General features: G+C 39.5%; 1 protein-coding gene across 1 annotated transcript in view; it reads right to left on the bottom strand.

The window, feature by feature from the left end:
- NBEA (neurobeachin) overlaps positions 1-15672 on the bottom strand; it is a 928080-nt gene that overhangs the window by 159960 nt on the left and 752448 nt on the right. The window contains exons 41-42 of the mRNA XM_006083617.3: positions 12232-12349; positions 11808-11910 (exon numbers count right to left, since the gene is read on the bottom strand). Of these exons, the coding sequence (XP_006083679.1) occupies positions 11808-11910; positions 12232-12349 (221 nt within the window). The remainder of the gene's footprint in view (positions 1-11807; positions 11911-12231; positions 12350-15672) is intronic.

The raw sequence follows: 15672 nt of genomic DNA, 5'->3' as shown, positions 1-15672 counted from the left end.
ACTGTTTCATACCCAGTCAAGCATTCCCACCAGAGCAGTGTAACTAGGGTTCCCTTTTCTCCATATCCTTGCTAGCACTTGTCATTTGCTGATTTGTGATGATAGCCATCCTGGCAGATGTGAGGTGATACATCATTGTCATTTTAATTTGCATCTCTCTGAAGATCAGTGACTTTGAGCATTTTTTCATATGTCTCTTGGCCTTCTGTATATCGACTTTGGAGAAGTGTCTCTCTAAGTCCTTTGCCCATTTTTTAATTGGCTTGTTTTTCTTCCTTTTGTTAAATTGTATGAGTTCCTTATATATTTTGGAAATTAACCCATTATCAGATGTATCATTGGCATATATATTTTTCTATGCTGTGGGCTCCCTTTTCATTTTTTTTTATATTTTATTGATTTTTTACAGAGAGGAAGGGAGAGGGATAGAGAGTTAGAAGCATCGATTAGCGAGAAACATTGATCAGCTGCCTCCTGCACACCCCCTACTGGGGATGTGCCCGCAGCCCCTTTTCATTTTGATGGTGGTTTCTTTTGCTGTGCAGATGCTTTTTATTTTGATGTAGCCCCATTTGTTTATTTTCTCCTTAGTTTCCCTTGCCCTAGGGGATGTATTGGCAGGCATATTCCTGTGAGAGATATCTGAGAATTTGCTGCCTATGTTTTCTTCCAAGATTTTTATGGTTTCATGATTTATATTTAAGTATTTTATCCATTTTGAGTTTATTCCTGCGAATGGTGTAAGTTGGGGGTCTATTTCATTTTTTTATGTATGTACCTATCCAATTTTTCCAACAAATTTATGTGAGAGACTATTTTTACTCTATTGTATGCTCTTGGTCCCTTGGTTGAATATTAGTTATCTATAAAGGAAAGAATGATAAAGAAAAGAAAAACTACAAGGAGAAAACAAAACAAACAAAAAATAGGGGGAGGAACATGAAGGGACAGAGATGAAAAAAAGAAAATAAGAATAGAGAGTAAGGAAATAGGGGAGGAAAGACCATTTAAAATAAAAGAAGAAAGAAATTGAAAGGGAAAATAGAAGAAAAAGTAGACAAACCCAAAATAAGAAGTGAAAAAAAAAGATGAGGAAGCAGGAGAAAGGAAAAAAAATCTTTTTTTGTTTTTTTTGTATGTACCTGTCCAATTTTACCAATACCATTTATGAGAGAGACTATTTTTTCTATTGTATGCTCTTGAATCCTTGATTCTCTGTTCTATTCCATTGATCTATATACCTGTTCTTATGACAGTACCAAGCTTTTGTTTGCTGGAAGTTTATTATTATTATTATTATTATTATTATTACTGTTTCAGTTTCATCAGTAGGTATTGGCCTATTCAGGTTTTCTGATTCATCCTGATTGAGTTTTGGAAAACTGTATTTTTCTAGGAATTTGTCCATTTCATACAGGTTGTCCGGCTTAGTGGAATATAGTTGTCTATAGTATTTTTTATGTTACTTTGTATTTCTGTGGGGCCAGTTGTTATTTAACCTCTTTCATTTCTGATTTTGTTTATTTGGATCCTCCCTCTTTGTTTCTTGATGACTCTGGCTAAAGGTTCATCAATTATGTTTACCTTTACAATGAACAAGCTCTTTTGCATTAACCTTTTGCTTTGTTTTTGAGTCTCTATGTCATTTATTTCCACTTTGATCTTCATTATTTCCTTCCTTCTATGTACCCTGGGCTTTTATTGTTGCTCTCTTTCTAATTCTTTAAGGTGTAGATTTAGATTATCACAAGTTTTTCTTATTGCTTGTTTTCTTTGTTTGTTTGTTTTTATTTTTGTTTTTGCAGTAGGCCTGTAATGCTATGAACTTCCCTCTCAGGAAGTCCCATAGATTTTTGGTTGTTGCATGTTCATTTTCACTTGTTTCCAGAAAGTTTTTTATTTCTTCTTTGATCTCTTTGGTAAATCATTCATCCTAATATATAAAAAGCCAGGGGCCATCACGATCGAAACAACAGGATGGACGACCGAACAGTAGGCTGTGGGGAGGCAACCAGGCCAGCAGGGGGGTTAGTGAGGGATGACCAAATGACTGAACAGTAGGCTGTGTGGGGCGACCAGGCCAGCAGGGGGGTTAGTGAGGGATGACTAAACGACTGAACAACAGGCTGCGTGGGGCAACCAGGCCGGCAGGGGGAGCAGTTGGGGGTAACCAGAGCAGCAGGGGGGGCAGTAAGGGGCAACCAAGCCAGCGAGGGGGGCAGTAAGGGGCAACCAGGCCAGCAGGGGGGTTGGAGTTGGGGGCAACAAGGGCAGCATGGGGGGCAGTAAGAGGTGACCAGGCCAGCGGGGGGGTGGGGGGGGAGTTATGGGTGACCAAGCCGGCAGAAGGTGGCAGTTGGGGGCGACCAGGCCAGCAGGCAGAGGCGGTTAGGGGTAAACAGGCTGGCAGGGAGTGAAGTTAGTGGTGATCAGGCAGGTAGGCAGGTGAGCAGTTAGGATCCAGCGGTCCCAGTTTGTGAGAGGGATGTCCCCCGAGGGGTCCCAGATTGGAGAGGATGCAGACTAGGCTGAGGGGACCCCACCCCATGCATGAATTTCATGCATCAAGCCTCTAGTTGTTTAATAACATGCTATTTAGCCTCCATGTGTTTGAATGTTTATGAGTGCTTTTATTGTAGTTGATTTCTAATTTCATGCCATTGTGATCCGAGAAGATGCTTGATATGATTTCAATCTTCTTGAACTTGTGGAGACTTAGTTTATATCCTAAGATGTGGTCTATTTTTTAAAATATCCCAGCTACACTTCAGAATACTGTATATTCTGTACCTTTGGGATGAAATATTCTGTAAATGTCAATTAATTCCATCTGATCGAGTTTGTCATTTAGACTTCCTGCTTCCTTGTTAATTTTTTGTCTAGAATCTCTGTCCAGTGATGTCAGTGGGGAATTAAAATCCCCTACTATGATTGTGTTGCTGTCGACCTCTCCCTTTAAGTCCTCCAGAATTTATTTTATATATCTGGGTATTCTTGTATTGGGTACATATATGTTTCACAGTTATATCCTCTTGTTGTATTGATTCCCTTTAGTATTATGAAGTGCCTTTTATTGTCTCTTGTTGTGGCCTTCATTTTTGCTACCTCAACCTTTTCTTTTTCATTTCCATTTGTTTGGAAAATTCTTTCTATACCTTCACTTTCATTCTGTGTGAGTCTTTTGTTTGAGTTGTGTCTCTTGTAGATAGCATATATATGGGTCATGTTTTCTTATCTATTCAGCTACCCCATGTCTTTTTATGTAGCATTAATCCATTTACATTTAAAGTATTATGACTAGAAGGCCCGTGGCACAAAAATTTGTGCATTGGCAGGGAAGGGGGGTCCCTCAGCCCAACCTGTGCCCTCTCACGGATCATGCTGCCACTTGCCCTGCCCACCCTGCCCACCCCGCCCACCCCACCCAAGACACCGCAGGCCTGGATCCCACGTTGGGGCGAGCGGCTGCTCAGATCCTGCTGCTGCCCCCCACCCCCCCGTGCACCCCGCCCAAGACACCGCAGGCCCGGATCCCACGCTGGGGCAGACAGCAGCTCGGATCACGCTGCCGCTCACCCCGCCCACCCCTCCCAAGACACCGCAGGCTTGGATCCCACGCTGGGGCGAGTCACTGCTCAGATCCTGCTGCTGCCAGCCCCGGCCACCCCGCCCAAGACACGTCAGGCCAGGATCTCGCCTTGGGTGGTGCAGCGGGATCTGCCTGCAGCATGCAAATTAGCTGCCATCTTTGTTGGCGGATAATTTGCATATCTTGCTGATTAGCCAATGGGAGGCGTAGCGGAGGTACAGTTAATTTCAATCTTTGTCTATTATTAGATAGGATAAGTACTTATTTGTTGTCATTTTTTTTGTTTATGCCTGTATTCCTCTCTATATATATTTCTTCTTAAAATAGTCCTTTTAGCATTTCTGCAGTAATAATAACCTCTTTTAGCCTTTTTTTTTGTCTGCAAATTTCTTTATTTCACCTTTGATTTTGAATGATAGTCTTGCTGGATAGAGTAATCTTGGATGCAGTCCCTTGCTTTTCATTGCTTTGTATACTTCATGCCACTCCCTTCTTACTTGAAGTGTTTCTATTGAGAAATCAGCTGGCAGTTTAATGGAAGATCCCTTGTAGGTAACTTTCTTTCTCTCTCTTGCAGCCTTTAAGATTCCTTCTTTGTCTTTATTGTTTGCTATTTTAATTATGATGTGCCTAGGTGTGGGTCTTTTGGGAATCATCTTGATTGGGACTCTGTGTTTCCTGAATTTGTGTGACTTTTTCCTTTACCAGATTAGGGAAATTTTCTGTCATTATTTGTTCAAACAGGTTTTCTATTCCTTGCTTGGATTCTTCTCCTTCTGTTACCCCTATGATGTGAATGTTGTTAAGTTTCATGTTGTCCCAAAGCCCCCTTAGACTCTCCTGCGTTTTAAATTTTTTTTTCCCAATTCCTGCTCTGAATGGGTGGGGTTTTGTGTGTGTGTGTGTGTGTGTGTGTGTGTGTGTGTGTGTTTATCTTGTCTTCTAATTCACTGATTCGGTTCTCAGCTTCTCTAGCCTACCATTGAATCCTTCCAGGGTGTTCTTTATTTCAGCTATGTCATTCTTCATTTCTGCTTGATTGCTGTTCATTGTTTCCATCTGTTTTTTTCATGTTGGTATAGTTCTCATTCTGCTCCTTATAATTCTTATTAAGTTGCTTGTAGTTTTTACTAAGTTGTTTGAGAACCCTAATAACCATTACTTTGTATTCTTTATCTGACAAATTGCTTGCCTCGATTTCATTTAGTTCCTTTTCTGCTGATACCTCCTTTTCTTTCATTTGGGGGTTGTTGTTTTTTGTTCCCTATATTTGCTGTCCCATTGTATTTATTCTATGTATTAGATCAAACTACTATCCTGCCCATACTTTGTGGAGTGGTCTTATGTAGTAGGTGTTTCATGGGACCTAGTGGTGCATCTCCTGAGTTGGGTACTCTAGGAAAGCCCATTGTTTGAGCTATTTGGGTTCTCCTATTGTAACCGGGTCTTCAATGTTGTTGTCCCATTCATGGATGGAATCTCCTCTCAAGCTGGCTGACTCTGAGGCTCACCCCAGATCACATCGTGTGAGTTCTTGTAGAGGTACTGACTGAACAGAACAAAATACAACACAACAAAGCATAAAAGAAAAGAAACAAAACAAGAACATACAAAAGACCCCTACAACAACAACAAAAGCAATGACCATAGAATTAGGAAAGATAAAAGAGAACAAGAATGATATAAGAAAAGAAAAAAATATAGAAGGAGAAAAGAAAACAAAAAAGGGGGTGGAGGAATATGATGGGAGAAATGAAATAAAGAAAATAAGAATAAAGAGTAGGGGAGGAAAACTGTTTAAAATAAAATAAAATTGGAAGGGAAAATAGAGAAGAAAGTAGATAGACTCAAAATAAGAAAAGAAAACAAAGATGAGAAAGCAGGAGAAAAAGAAAAAAAAATGAGTAGGAAAGGGGAAGAGAAAAAATTGGATATGTGAATGAAACAAGAGAGACTAAAATAATAACAAATCAATAAAGCAGATAAAGCAGATCAGCAGAAGAGAAATAAAAGGAAAGGATGGGGGGTAACATTCATCTCAGCTAAGTTTAGTGCTTCCTGGAAGCACTCTTTGGATCCTGCTCTTCTGTTGACTGTCACTGACTATTCTATCTGCAATTCTGGGATTCCCAGGAGGTACTCTGGTGCTAGTCACTGTCAGAAACTGTCCTCCTTTGGCTTTCAGTAACTTGCTTGAAGCTCCAATGGATCTACAGTTTGTCTGTCTTCACAGGACTTGACTGTGCGCAGGAGAGGCCAAGCTTCCCTCTAAAGCAGTTTTGTTGCAGCATGGGGCACAGGGCTGAGGCAGTAAGCTTCCCAAGGTTCCCTTGGGCTCTGCCTCCAAGCACCTTTGCTTGCCAGGCAGCTGTCAATTTTAATCACTCACAAGTCTGTTTGTGAAAGGGCTTTAGGTAGAATCAGGAGTCTAGACCTCTGCGTCTCCCATGAGGGGGAGGTAATGTTCAGATTTCAGGCAAAGTAAGAGCTACTCTGTGAGTGGTCCAGAAAATTACTATGCCCTTGGCTGGGCAGAGATTCTTGTATGCAGTCCAGTGGGATCAGCTGGAATCCTGGAATTTCTATCAGCTCTCCAGTGTGGTAGATGCACCAGTCAGCTTCCCAGGATAGTTCCCAGGACAGAGCCTCCCTGAGGCTGTTCAAACCTATAGGCTTGGCTTCTGCAGCTATTTCCATTTTGCAAAGGTCAAGATGCAGAGTGTGGCCAGCAGGGCTCCTGAGAGTAGCTGGCTGTATCACCTAGGACAGGGCTTTTTCCTTTTCCTGAGCTGTGGCTTCTGGGAGTGGCTAGATCCTCTCAGGAAAAATGGCTGTTTCGGTTTGGTGGTATATGACCTACTGAATGCAGAACTCCTGACTGCTGCTTTTCCACCTCTTCTTCCCCCTCTACCCCCCTCCCCCCCCACACACACACACCCGCCACAATGCTTCCTACCCCAGCCTTTCCTTAGACATCTCAAGTATGCATGACCCTACCTGCACCAAAGCCTTGGGTGAATAGCTGCAAATGAAAACTCCTGTACTCTGGGGGGAAAAACAAAACAAAACAAAAAACAGAACTGAAGTTTTTTCTCAACCGGCTCCAATATACTGGCTCCAGACTCCATGGAGACCAGCAGCCCTGCTGCCTTTTACATTTGGTTGTTACATGGGCTGCTGATCTCAGTTCTGGTGTTCTGGCTTCTACCTTCTAAGGGAAAAGCCCCTCCCATAGGTATCTCTCCTCACTCTTGGCTGACCTGCCTGCTGCCCATGGCAGGCCCTCTCAGGACCTTGCCCTTCCTACTGGTCTAAGTTTTTTCTGGATCCTTCCTTGATATAAGTCTCTTCAGCTGGACCTCAGTTGGTAATTCCAGGTGTATGTTCCCCACTTTAGTTTTATTTCTAGTCTGGCCCTGGGAGGAGGTGCAAGAAAGGTCTGCCAATTTGACCACTGTCTTCTCTCCTCTCAAATCCCCTTGTTTTTAAAATGTGGTTGTTTTAAGAATTAAGGGCAGAGAGCTCCCTTCTGCCATGTGAAGATAGAATGAGAAGATGGTCATTTATGAACCAGAAAACGGGTCTCATCAGGAACCAAATCTGCCAGTTCCTTAATCTTGGATTTCCCAGCCTCCAGAACTGTGAGAAATAAATGCCTGTTGTTTATAAGTGCCTCCACCCCCAATAAAAAAGAATTAAGGGAAATAATACTTATAAATGAAAACACTAAGTATAGTTCCTGGTGCATGGAAAGTGTTCAATAAATGATAGCTATGGATATCAATTAATTAAAAGGGCATTCATTAAGCTATGCCAGCTTAATGGAAATATCCCTTTACTCTAAATCTTCAACCATTAAGCAACAATATGATTTCTAACTTGATCTCTTAGGTTTGCCCAAGAAGTAGCCTAAATGATTTGTGAAGTCAATTATTCTTGCAGAATACCTGCCTCTGAATTTTGTAATTTTTTGTTTGTTTATAAATCAGTTTCTTTATGGGTTTAGCTTAGGGTAAGTTTCCTAGAGTTTAATAAACTCTGCTTAAACTGACGAAACTCAATGTCAAGAAAGGAAAGCAAAGAATGCATCCCTTAGTTGTTCTATAAAGCAGGAAGGCTTCTTGTAGGAGCCAGCATCATCCTTCTCTTTCACAATTCGCTAAATATAACAAGATCTTACATATCACACACATAAGTTTATAGAGGTATGTGTGTTTATCTATTTACCTGCCAACCTACCCACTTATCTGCTTATCTATCTATATCTGTGTGTGTATGATTGCATATATTTGTCCTGAGTATACATGTTTACAGTTTGACAAAGTGCCTTTACTTTATGACCTCAAGACATTCATAAAACATCTCTATGCAATGATACTTCTCTAATTTTATAGCAGATGAAAGTGTCATTCCTCTTACCTAGTGCTTTTCATTCTTTCAATTAATATGTGGTGAGTTCCTACCAACTACCTGGCTCTGTTATTATTACCCAGCGGGTAAATAACAGGCCTAATGAAGCCAAATGTAGTGTTCCTCCAACCCTCTTCTGCTATACAAACTGAATTTCTGAGAATATTATTAGGAAACCACGAATGAGTTTTTGGTCATTGACCAAATTGAGTGTTTGGTCAGAAAACCAAAAACAATGAAACAGTATTTTAAGGTAGAGTGGTTGTACTAACAGTGGAACCAAAGCTACTGAACATCTATTTTGTTTCCAGTTTTTCTATCAAGAATAATGATTTTCCAAAAGTAAAAAAGACTGAATGTGGTTAAAAAGGAAATAATACTCATAATAGGTAACAAAGATAGTAGAAGAGCTCTGGTTGTTTTAAATTAATTCAGGTCCAGACAAGTTGAAGACTATTGAAGGAAATCACACACATGTCATTGAGAAACCCATATTGGTAATATTTGAAGAATCATGGTCATTGGGAAAGATGCCAAGAGGCAGATTATTTTTTAAAAGGATATAGAACTCCTTGTGAGTTCTTAATGTCAATTCCTGAAAAAATTATTGAATTGGTGATTAAATAGTCTGTAATCACCAGGGAAAGGAAGTAGTGATTACCATCAGTCAGCTTAGATTCAATAAGACCAAGTCTTGCAAAACTAACTACATTTCCTTGATAGAGTAAATGCACTTTTTTCTTTTGGCCTGTATTTTATATAACTATTTAATTATCTACTAGTTTCTTAATTTAATCTTGTCAGTCTACTGGCAAATATCTGAGCATGTGCACACATGTCAGTAAATTGCTCTTATACTGTAAGCTTAAAGAGAATAGATACACTACAATACAAGGTAATTCCAGTTGAATAGCACTTAAAAACACCTCTACAATTAGGTACTATGCTAGATCCTGTAGATTAAAAGGATAAATAAGACACAGTCCCTGTCTTTTAAATGACTGTAGCCTACTTGAGGGGAAACAGATGAAGATTAGTTTTCCTTTCCATCCATGCAGCGCTGTGCAATAATTCCCAGGGACTTAATTTATCTACCCAAAGCTGATGCCTCTTTCTTCATCTCCAAAAGATACCCTATTTTTTTCAAGTTGGGTATAGCAAGTTCATATTTTTCCCTGAATTCTGGGGGCTAAGCCAGTAAACACACTTCCTGTTGATAGTGATTGTTTTAGGAATGGGAAGGTGACCCATTTTGGCCAAAAGGGACTTAAAACAAAGATTGCAGGAGGCTTCTGAGCAATATATTCTTTCCTAAAACATGAATGCTCTAAGAAGAATCCATTGTGTCTTTCTCCTGCTTTACTGCAGTTGTCTGAAGGTGTGGTGTCTGGAGTAGTAGTACTTATTTTGTGAACATGAGGCCAACTAAGAATTCTAACATCTCTGAACCTCTGAGCCAATACTGGCAACTCCAGATCTTTTACATTAAAGACAAAAACTAAAAAGCAAAGAACTCTATCTGTTAAGTCACATTTAGTCATTCATTCAGTTACTTAGAGCCCAAAACTAACTAACTGATATTAATGATACACAAAATTTACTGTTTCCTACTTAGATTAGTATCCTATATAATAAAAGCCTAATATGCAAATCGACCGAACAGTGCACTGACCACCAAGGGGCAGATGCTTAACTCAAGAGCTGCCCCCAGCCCACAGGCCCCACGCCAATTGCCCCACAGATTGGCCCTGATCGCTGACTAGGCCTAGGGACCCTACCCATGCACAAATTTCACAAATTTCGTGCACTGGGCCTCTAGTCTTCAATAAAATAAGATTTCAAAATAATGCTTTAAAAATACCAAGATGTTATTTTCCTTTTAATTGTACTCCCCAGTGTTATATACTGTCTGCTTTTATTTTTCAATTACAGTTTACATTCAATATTATTTTGTATTAGTTTCAGGTGCACAGCATAGTGGTTAGACAATCCTATACTTACAAAGTTTTCCCTCAATATTTCAGGTACCCACCATGCCCCATATATAGTTATCACAGTATTATTGACTGTACTCTCTATGCTATTATCTACTATTAATGGATTTTGTGCACATCCTTTTTGGGTTGTGTTGATAAATTGATAGGCAAGTAGTGTTTTAGGGTGCTTATACTGGCCACATATTTTCTTTGCATTAACCATGCTTTGATATAACTCACTTTGCATTTGTTCAACTAAGTTGTTGAAATAATTTCAATGACTTGGAATTATTCAGGTTAAGGATATTCAAAATTTATATTTTGATTCAAAATTAGCTTTCACCCTAATTGTAGATACTCATCGATCTGTTTCCCAGTGTTCAGTTCTGAGGGTTAAAACTGTATAACACTGTTCAAAACTGATAAACATTAGATGTCAGTGTTTTTATTCTGTGACAGTGTGTTATTGCAGAGAAATTATTCTTTGTTACTGTTTAATCCTTAAACATTTTTATTATTTCATTTTCTTTTTTCCAGTTTCCTTGGGTTATAGTGTCTCTGTTACTGGTTCCTAAGAGTTTGTTTGTGACTAAAAATGTTAACCATTTCTTTCACATTGCAAATAAAATGCCCTGTTTTTTGTTATTATTTTACTGTGGTGTTTTACTTTTTGGTTGTACCAAAGTTGTGTGTTAAATATAATCATGTACTGTTAAATACATACATACATACATACATACCTAGATGAAAAATTTAGGAAATGGTAAAACTAAACCATAATTAATGACTATAAATCTGAATAAATGCTAGAAGTTTTATTACTTTAATGAAGAAACATTTATAAGAACAAATTATATGTTATTACATTACAATTACAAACATCATGAGGCTTTTGGTATGTTTCCTGTAAGATCACCAAGCAAAATGTCTTAATTATATACTAGCTATTATATTCAATCAATTTTTTACTTCCTCCTTTATATGTTATATAAAATTATGCCTTAACTATCCTGTCATTCTTAAAATAGTTGTTTTCATAAGCTCTTTCCCTACAAATAACCTGCAAAGAAAGAAAATTCCTTGGTTCTCAACTAATTATCTTAATATATAAAAACCCTGGGTCTGTCACAACTGGAGACTAGACCAACCGGCAGTCAGTCCTGCAGTCAGTGCTGGGTTGCCATGGCGACCCAGCAGTGACTGCTGCAGCTGTAGGCACAGTGACCCAGCACTGACTGGTGAGGGGGCTGCAAATCAGGCCCGGAGAGAGGCCTGAAGAGAGAAGCAGGGTCTGATCCATAGCCTGTGTGGCAGCTGTTGGTCAACACTTGCCTTTCTCTTTCTCTCCATGCTGGGCCAGCAGCCACGCCTCCATTTCTCTCAGGACCTCCACCAAGACTGCTGATCAGCCCGCCATTCTGATCAGGCCCCATTGATAGGCCCAGAGATGCTGACTGGCATAGAAACTGACCAATCGGAACCAAATTGGTTGGCAGAGGAGGGCAGTTGGGGGTGAGATCAGGTCAGCAGGGGAGGGCAGTTAGGGGTGATCAGGCAGGCAGAGGCAGTTAGGGATGATCAGGCAGGCAGACAGGTGAGCAGTTAGGAGCCAGTGGTCCATGATTGTGAGAAAGTATGGACATCCCCCAAGGGGTCCCTGATTGGTGAGGGTGAAGGCTGGGCTGAGGGAATGCCCCCTTCCATGCAATAATTTCGTGCACTGGGCCACTAGTAATAATCATAATGGTATAACCCTATATATATTTCTGTCTTATTAAAAATGAAGTATATTTTATAAAACCCATAGATAATGTATAACATGATATAATTACCTGGCTTGTGGCAAACCATAGCTGGTTCCTACTCCAACCCGAGGCAAGCTATAAACAACTTTTTTTACTGTTGCTTGATCAGGGAAATTAAACATAACCGAGGCTGTGGAAAGAAGTAAAATCATGATTTAGAAAAGTACAGGAGAGCAAACCATCAACTTCAGAAATCATTTTCAAGTGCTTATCACCATTTATTTGTAAAGGTAATGTATCTTCTTGGAAATCACCTTTCTGTATAACTTTATCTATGATAAATATAGGATTAATATTTCCAAAAATATTAATTTCTTAATATTATTATTTTAGTGAGGATATAACAGAGAGGAATACAGCAGGGAAAAAAGAAGAGACAGAATTACACCATGCAAATAAATAGCATTAAACTATGAGCATGTTTTCTTTGAAAATATTTAAGGAGACTTACTTCGGTTTGCCATAAATACTTCCAAAGCAGTGTTTTGTAGAAGATAACGTCTTGAGAATACAGCTCGTATCTCACTGAACATCCATTTTCCATGAAGTCCCTCAGTGTATGCAAGGACCTAAAATAAATAGTTTAAAAGGAAGTTTCCATCAGTAAAATATGTGTCTAAAACTTAGTCTGACAATATCTTAGGCAGTGCTATATGAAAGTCAGTAATTAGGGATCATCTTCCTAAATTCATTATATATCACTTAATTCTATATATTTGCAAAATTCTACCTTTCTTAATTATCTTAATTGGCTCACTGGGAAATGAAGAAGCAAAAAAGTTGTATATTCAATATGACCCTGTGACTTAAAACAGAAAATGTATTTTAACTTTTTGATCTTGTATATAATTAGTTGGGCCAGGTGACCCAACTAATTATGTCAATAACTGTTGGTTCTTTTGCAATATCTTCTTTCCTCCTCCTTCCTTGCTTAACAAAAGCCTAGTTATGCCTGAAGTGTGCATGTGGTCAACCTCAGGTGATGGATCATGATTGATCTAAGCTGGAGGACAGGAAATATTTTTGGTAATAGGCCAAATAGTAAATATTTTCAGGCCTTATGGCATGATTACTCAACTTTGCCACTGTACCATGAAAGCAGTCACAGACAATATATACTAATAAAAGGGATATATGCAAATTAGACTGGACGTCTTCCGGACAACCTTCTGGACATCCTTCCGAACAAAGCCATGGTGTTGGGGCCGAAGCAGAGGCAGTTAGGGGCGATCAGGCTAGCAGGCAAGAGCAGTTAGGGGGATCAGGCCAGCAGGGGAGAGCAGTTAGGGGAACAGGCCAGCAGGGGAGAGCAGTTAGGGAGGGTCAGGCCAGCAGGGGAGAGCAGTTAGGGGGATTAGGCCAGCAGGGGAGAGCAGTTAGGGATCAGGTCGGCAGGGGAGAGCAGTTAGGGGAATCAGATTGACAGGGGAGAGCAGTTAGGGCCATCAGGTCAGCAAGGGAGAGCAGTTAGGAGCCAGCGGTCCCGGATTGCAAGAGGGATGTCTGACTGCCAGTTTAGGCCCGATCCTGCAGGGGTCAGACATCCCCGGAGGGGTCCCAAATTGGAGAGGGTGCAGGCCAGGCTGAGGGACCGCCCACCCCTGTGTACAAATTTCATGCACCGGGCCTCTAGTCTATAATAATAAAAGTGTAATATACTAATTAGACGGATATCCTTCCAGACGACTTTCCAGATGAAGCTGGGGCTATGAGGGAAGCCTGGGTCCCAGGTGCCAGAAGGAAGCCTGTGCAGGCAGCCGGGGGAAGGAAGGCCTACTCTTGCATGAATTTTGTGCATTGGGCCTCTAGTGTGTAAATAAATGATCAGGGCTGTGCTCCATTAAAACTTAAAAAAAACACACAAAACTTTATTTACAACAGGAGCAGCCTGAATTGGCCCCAAGGCCAGAATGTGGTTAACCTATGGTCTCTGGCAATCATGACAAAGTTATTCCTTGCTTTCCTCAATTCCCTTACAACTAGTGGTAAGGATATTTGACCCAGCACTGGCTAATGAGAATAAAACCAAAGTCAGTTGAGGATGTTTCAGAGAAGCTGATAAAACGAGTCATATATAGCTGTTATACTCTTGTCCCCTTCTTGTTTAAAAGGAGATGTGATGGTGGAAACTGTATCGGCATTGCATAACAATGAGAGGAAGGCCAAGGGAATTGGGTTGAAGTTTGGCCCCTAACATTGAGCTACTGAAACAATCTCAGCAACGATCCATATGTGTGGACATCTTGATACATGATGCAGGTAAATTCATATTTGGTTAAGCCACTGCTAGTCAAATCTGCAACACACACATTCCTTTCTGATACACTAATGTACATTACAATACATTTGCATTGGTTTACTCTGTATAATCTATTAACTTATATTTCTTTAGTGAAAATGGAAACTAGTCATTGAATTTTATGTACATGATATAGATTAAGCTTTGAAAACAAGTTATGAAGTTCCTTTGTACATTTCCTTTCTCTAGGAATTATGTGGGTGTTCTGTGTGTGTGTGTGTGTGTACACATACATAAAATATATGATCTATTAGTTTTTTATACTTTTTGAAAATTCCACTTTAACTCCTTAATTCAGTTTTTGTCTTTCCCTAGACACTGGAAGGTTTTTGGAGGCAGTCAGACATTTAAATCCTGGAATATTTTGGAACCTATCAGACTCCTACTTAAATAATGGCTCTGCTTTTTTCTAGCTATAAGGCCTTTCAGAATTATTTAACTCCATCTGATTTTTGATATCTGAAGAAGTGATAATAATATCTGTAACTGGTTAGTTTAAGTGGAGACAATAAATGTAAAGTGAATGGCCTTAGCTACTATTTAAGTTCTATATGTCATTATTGTCGAATATAAAGTGACAAATGTTTTTTTTTCAGTTTCTAAATACAAAACTTTTTATACATTTCACAAAATAATAATAGTGACCTGTCACAATTTATATTAATAAATTCTTAGTTGAGTGCAATGGTTTCCAGATTTGAATTTCATAGACTAGTATAATTTTTTTAAGTGGAAAGAATACTAATATAGGATGGTTTTTTTTGCTAAGTAGGAAAAATTTTAAGACAAATAAAACAGCCACAACAACAAAAACTATCTTTCACTATGACCACTATTTCACTAAAAAAATAAAAATATTAAAACAACTTAAAAACAAAGATAGTAAAATGATTATAATCTCAGAAAAAAGAAGAGATGTTTTCGCATGAAAGTTGTATTAGCACCCTTATACTGAAACCAGTATGCCAGGAGGATAAAGACACACACACACACACACACACACACACACTCATATTTTACTTATTTTTCTTTTTGAGAACCATGATATAATAAATATTTGATCAATTATTCCTTTTCATTAAGCACATTATCATTTATTTTACTCATAGGAGGCAGGTAGCTCATAAACACATAGACGTTAGTTTGACTCCTTAACTACTCCATGTCTTACCAACAATGCCAGTTATCAATTTATTGCTTTCCAGCACCAAATTTACCCTTAATTGCTTGTTCTATGAAAATGAATCTGTGCCCCTTGTTTTTCCTTTGCTTGCTGGCACAATGTTAAGCTTTGTCAGGAAAGGACATTGAACAGACAATGCAGGAGGAAGGGTTTTCTTCCTGGTTCTGGTGTGCTCATTCAGCAGGTTCCTGCAAAATGTGGGCCTGCAGTGTATGATTGCAAACAGTACCCAGTGACTAGTTTCCTCCAGAATTCCCCCTACTCCAGCCAATTTTGTAGCAGAGTGCCTGCGGTGAGAAGCCTCCCAGGAACAGCTTCACCAACTCCCGAGAGAGTAGACGTTTAGAAAGTCCTGGAGGACAGAGCTCCCCCAACAAGGCACCAGAATGACTTCTCCACCATTCAGTGAG

The sequence above is a fragment of the Myotis lucifugus genome, unplaced genomic scaffold (genome assembly GCF_000147115.1).
Source record: "Myotis lucifugus unplaced genomic scaffold, Myoluc2.0 scaffold_7, whole genome shotgun sequence".
NCBI lineage: Eukaryota > Metazoa > Chordata > Mammalia > Chiroptera > Vespertilionidae > Myotis > Myotis lucifugus.
The sequence above is the reverse complement of the archived record's forward strand: the minus strand, read 5'-3'. Positions and strand labels throughout refer to the sequence as shown.